The sequence below is a fragment of the Pavona decussata genome, unplaced genomic scaffold (genome assembly GCF_977016875.1).
Source record: "Pavona decussata unplaced genomic scaffold, jaPavDecu1.1 SCAFFOLD_300, whole genome shotgun sequence".
Classification (NCBI taxonomy): Eukaryota; Metazoa; Cnidaria; class Anthozoa; order Scleractinia; family Agariciidae; genus Pavona; species Pavona decussata.
The window spans coordinates 3,201,457-3,207,500 of record NW_028145697.1 but is presented as its reverse complement, the minus strand read 5'-3'; the positions used below and the strand labels follow the sequence as shown (position 1 = coordinate 3,207,500).

At 39.4% G+C, this 6,044-nt stretch overlaps 1 protein-coding gene across 1 annotated transcript; it reads right to left on the bottom strand.

Annotated features, from left to right (window-relative positions):
• Positions 1-3,366: 3,366 nt before the first annotated feature.
• LOC146454655 (uncharacterized) lies at positions 3,367-5,524 on the bottom strand. The gene is made up of 2 exons (XM_085095248.1): positions 5,281-5,524; positions 3,367-4,672 (listed from the first exon to the last, which is right to left on the bottom strand). The coding sequence occupies exons 1-2, from the start codon at positions 5,522-5,524 to the stop codon at positions 4,533-4,535; spliced, it is 384 nt and encodes a 127-aa protein (XP_084951374.1). The 3' UTR covers positions 3,367-4,532.
• Between the last annotated feature and the right edge of the window lie 520 nt (positions 5,525-6,044).

The window sequence follows — 6,044 nt, the reverse complement described above, 5'->3', positions numbered from 1 at the left end:
AGTGGCGCAGGTGATTTCTTGGCATCTGGCTGAACTTCTTTGCTGAGTTTAGCAGCTGCAACTGTTCGTTTTTGCCCAGATGGACTTCCTATAGAAGTTGACTTACTGGCCTGACTGCTTTCACCAGTGGGCTTTGCCGTGAGAAAGGATGAAAGCGTCGCTTGTTGTTTGGCTTTCTGTCCAGTGCAGTCCTTGATTTCTCGTTTTTTAGGGCAGGTCGTAGGGCAGGTTGTAACCTCTTCCTTGTCGCTAATGAGAGGAACGAAATGGTTAGGTTCAAACCATGAACCTGGGGTATTGTTAAAATTTCCATCTCTTGACCAGAGGATGTACATGGGCGCTGCATCTACCAGAGGCTGGAAAGACGCGGGAGATGATCTTGGATATAGGCTTCTGTGTATGAGCATCCGATAGTGGAAATTCACGTCAGGATACACTAAATGTACTGGTCTTGAAACGACAGAGGCAAGCCCCAAAAAATGTACGAAAGAAGAACACTCATATCTGGTACAGGCAACAAGCGCTTCAGCCTTGACTGCCTCGACCCTGCTGCCTGTTTCGGAAAACTTATCCATGGCTTCTTTGGTTAAAGCAATTGAAAACAGTGTTCCCAAGGTAAGATCCGTGTTAATTGTTTGTTTCTTTAAAAGCGTCATGGTCACTATAAAACTCCGCGTTAAAATATAATTCACCTGCAACTAAAGGCCGGTTTACACGCAACAATTTGTCGGCCCGATCTGTCGGCCCGACAGTGTCAGAGTGCGAATCGTCCGTGTATTTTGACACCCGATCCTAAGGCACGACGTCAGGCCCGACGTGAAGAAGTTTAGTAGCCCTCGTTCTTTTTTAAAGCGGTGTTTTAATCCGCATGCGTACTGAATGCTACGCTAAAAACAAAATGGCTGACGAGAGCAACGGTGTTTGGTCGCTTTATTCATCAACAGCAGCAGCAACAACGTCATTACTGTTACTTGCTCCAGCATTATTAAGAATCAAAAAGAGAGGGAGAAGGAAAAAACGATGTGCTTGGGTGAAAAATTGGCATCGAACTGAAGCAGGCGCTTTCCACCATCTTATGGCAGAACTGAGGATCAGCGATCCTTTTTCGTACAGAAAGTATGTTTGTATGGATGTGGAAACATTTGAGGTACCGTTCAAGTACATCAACTACTTGTAATTTTACTGTAAGAAAAACAGTTATGGCGATGGTAATAGACAGAGCTAAATAGAATAATCCCCAGCAGTTTGTGTCTTGTTTAAAATAGATTGTCTGCTTTGATTCTTTGACCAAACGTACATTTGTCGTTAACTGCTGCAGTGTAATCAGTTAAGATATAAAGGACATATGAGCCATATTGACAGCAGTTTACTTGTTCCCTCTCTATTTTTTATTATTTATTTATTTATTTATTTATTTTATTTTTTTTTGTTATTGTAAGTACTGTTGGAACAAACTACTCCTTATTTGCAGAAGCAAATCACAGTTATGAGAAAGCCAATTTCTGCAGCGGAATATCTTGCTGTTACACTTCGCTTTTTAGCCACTGGAGAAAGCTATTCAAGCTTGGAATTTCAGTTTAGAATAAGTAAAAGTACCTTGAGTAACATGATTCCCTATGTATGTAATGTCATATATACTGTGCTAAAAGATGACTATTTAGCCTGCCCACAAAGTGAGCTGGAGTGGCTTAACATTGCCAAGGAATTTCAAGATAGGTGGCAGTTTCCAAACTGTTTGGGTGCCGGTGATGGAAAGCACATTCGTCTTCTTTGTCCAAGCAACAGTGGATCAGAGTATTACAACTACAAAGGTTACTACAGCTTGGTTCTCATGGCATTTGTAGGCCCTGAATATCAATTCCTTTTTGTGGATGTTGGGTGCCAGGGAAGCGTCAGTGATGGTGGTGTATTCCGCAGAACTTTGCTGTGGAAAGCAATAGAGGAGAACAGTATTTATCTTCCTCAAGCAAAACCAATGCCACAAAATCCAGATCCTGTCTTTGAAGACACCAGTGATATGAACATTGACTACTTTTTTGTTTGTGATGATGCATTTCCCCTGGGACTGCACCTTATGAAGCCTTACTCTAAGCGGCATTTGTCAGAAGAAAGGAGAATCTTTAACTACCGGTTATCACGAGCTAGAAGAGTTAGTGAAAACGCATTTGGTATACTGGCTGCTAGATTTGGTGTTCTTCACACAATGATGCGCCTCACTCCTGATAAGGCAACCAAAGTAGTTCTTGCTTGTTGTGCACTTCATAACATGCTGCTTTCCAAATCTTCGCGTTCCTACTGTCCCCCAGGTAGCATTGATTATGAAAACGAGAATGGCGATGTTATTACTGGTTCATAGAGAGAAAATGGCAGCAGCAATTCCAGTAATGTCAGATCATTGCTGAAATGTAAAGAGAGGAGTCCTAAGAATGCTGAAGATATGAGAGACATAATTTGCTATTATGTAAATGGACCAGGTGCTATCCCCTGGCAGTGGAAGGCTTTAGTAGTTTAATTTTCTAACAGTGCAAAAAGGGTCTGTGACAACTACAATGTTACGAAAAATTAAGAAGATTTCTCTGATAGTCAGGAAAACATTAAATAATTTGAGTTGTCTTTTCAAAGAAATTCTAAGTTTGTGTAGAAAGGCGGAAGAATAATAGATTTTATTGCAAGTTCCTCTCACACAGTACATGTATTTTGGGCTTATCTTTCAGAAAGTAAATGCAATGGAACCCTGCTAACTAGAACTCCCAAGGGAAACAAAAACAAATCAGAGTTAGGAGAGATTCGAGTAAACAGGGTTGGTGTTTAATCTCAAGTATCGTGTTAAAATTAGTAACAAGATTTTGCGGTTTTGTCATTCATTCACAGTCACAAGTCTTTTGAAAAATTATGTGTGATTGTGTGAGCTAAACAATAAGGTCACATAACAAAGGGGGCCCAAGAAAGCCTCCTCCCCCCCAAAAAATTTCAACTTCTTCAAAGAGCCTATTCAGTGTAATCCATGTCTAATGATCATGTTGTTTAGAATTTCTTCTCGTGTTGGATATTTATCTTTTGAACTGCTTCCCTGGCCATCTGAATGATGCCTGGAACAGGCTTTTCTGACACACAGTCCTTTCCTTGAATGCACAATAATAAGAACATCTACTCTTCTAGCCACTGATCTAATAATGGTGGGTAGCTTTTATCGAGGTTACTACCAACTTGTGATTGCTAGTTTACAAAAATCTGTTTTGTTTACATATCTTGTTCATCATTGCCCTCACCTTGAATAGCAGGAATGCTACTAGCATTGGCAGTAGAAGAATGTAACTTTTGTAACATATTGTCATTTTTTTAGATTTAAGTTTGTTTCTGTATTGCTTTAGAGATTTCTAAGTAGTAAACACTTTTCACCAGCAATGCTGAAATAAGTTATGGTTGAACATTAAAAAAGTTGCAAATATTTTTTTTTTGAAAAGCTGAGATCTTGGGAACATGTTTTTGATAGGCATAGCATGAACTTCAATACAAGATGGTGGGTTGGATAACAGGTTCCAAATGACATTTATTTCCTTAGGAGAAAAGGAAGATTAAGCTCTTATCTTCCTGGTAAATTTGAGGGCTTCGTTCTACTGATTAACAACATTGCTCCAATAAACAGCAAATAGCACTGTTGTTGCCGCCGGCAATAGAAATAATGTTTACGCTGATAGGAGTTGTTGCCGGACTCAGCGTTTAGGTTCCTTCATTCGCTAGTAAATAAAAATTATGTGAATAGTTATTTAAATATTTATTATTCCTATAGTAGTAGTAGTTCAATTATTTATTGATTGTAAATTTATAGCCCTTTAATTCAATTGATTCTGCAATGTGGCAAATAAACGGTATATTTATTTATTTGATAACAATAATAACAACAATAACAATAGGAACAATGTTCAAAGTGTAGCTACTTTACAGCTTTGGATAGGAATGTTATTTTGTCTGGATACTGAGACAGCTTAACATTAAAACCATAGTTATTCCCCTCTACTAACTTTGTTAAAACATATTGTGAACAAAACTACAACATGACAAATGAAATGTGTAATCTTTCTTTTGCCAAAATAATGTTTCCTAAAATCCTTGGTAGGTTTGTTGAGGACCACCGAAACCATACAATTGGTAAGCAGGCTGTTGATGGTGCTGAATCTGCTGTGAAGCTTTAGTAAACATGGCATTTTTAATTAATACTTGAATGTCAAGTTTAAGGGATTCTTTCTCTTCTCCTTCTGGTAAATTGCTTAATTTCCGTGCAATCATTTGGCCATAAAGTTCATCATCGGTCATCCTCCCATTCCCAGCTCCACTGGGCAATGTTGGAAATTTTTCTGCAATGGCCTCAGCTGCCTGGACAATTTTTTCTTCAGCACTCACTTTAATTTTTTTCCCCTTTTTGATGGGAGTAACGACAGACGAATTACTGCAGTCAGAGTCAGTGGTGGCATCCAGATCGACTACCAGGTTTGAAATACTCTCTTTTTGACTAATATGGTCCTTCAGCCACTTCAGCAATTCATACCATGGCCATGACGACTTGAATGCTTGCACAGCTCCTGAATCTGACTTGGTTTGACCTCACATTCTTTACCATATTCCTTGCCAAAGTAAGTACGAAGATTTTCAATCTTTTTTTGGACATCATAATCTAAACAAACCAAATATAAATAATAAATAGATAATCATTAAAAGGGCAAATTTTGCTTGGACTTGGTCTGGAAGAGATGCTGACAGTGAAGTAGTTCTCATAGCTTTTTGAAAGAAAATGCCCCCACCCACCCCCCAACCGAAAATTTCACTAAACTGAAAAATATATATGTGTTCCAAAATTAATTAATTATTCAGCTTCTGGCAGAAAATAATACTTATTTTCACCAAGCAACTTACATTAATGAATCATAAAGCCAGGTTCTACTTCTGAAATAAGGAAGATAAAGGACATTCAACTATGTGACAAGCAGAGGCATTAGGCGACCTAAACACGAATAGTAACGCTGAATTTTTATTCTTAAGCTTGCACTTATTTCCCAAGTGGGAACCAAGCTTGTCAGATCGAGGAATCCACAGTGTATTTCACGTTGGTATACTTTACGCCATGTTTAATTCTCTGCTCTTGCTCGGTGGCATGAGTCTGTCAACAAAGAGGCTCTGCAATTCGGTAGTTCATCCACAAAAAGTGATTAAATTTTGCATCTGCGACACCAACAAGAATAGAAATAAATTAATATTTCCATATGCTTACAGTTTCTGGCTTACCGGTGATTGTTTTGGTGTTGTCGTCTTCGTCATATCCAAGTTGTTCGTTCAGTGATTTGGCTATATGCGTTCTCGCAATCTCTCTTTTGTTCTTGTCATGGTAATCTTTATTCCCCTTGTCATATAGACACGGATATTTAATCCATTCCGCTATCAGCAGGGAGATTTCTTTCTCTTGGAAACTGCGCGACTGTGGCCTCTTCAGAGTCTTTCTGTCCGCCATTTTGATTGCTTCTGTACGCATGCTCTTTGCTCAAAACTTTGATTGACATGACGGCTTCTTTGAAAGTGTCGGCGCGACTCGGCAAAAATCTGCTGCGCTGCAACAGATTTTCTGAATCGGGCCGATTTTCGTTTTCACAAATCGGCCGTAAATTGGGTGTCAAAATACACGTACGATTCGCGCACCGACACTGTCGGGCCGACAGATCGGGCCGACAAATTGCAGCGTGTAAACCGGCCTTAAGAGGCGCAATAATATTGCAAGAGATTCATTCCCGTGCAGAAGAATTGAACTGGAGTTAAACAAGCAGTCTCCGTTTGGTGTGGCTTTGAGTGCAGAAAAAAATTCACCTTTGACCTGGATAACATCTGCTGGGATCAAACACTTGGCGAAGTCGTCGCGGGGAAGATTTTGAAGAACAAGGTCACTTGCAGTTCTAATCTCGTTCCTGAATACGTCGAGCTTACTGGTGAATATCCTCTTTGCCTCTTCTAAATTCTCATTAATAAGAAGAGCCTTAAAAGCGGATAACTCCTGGTCA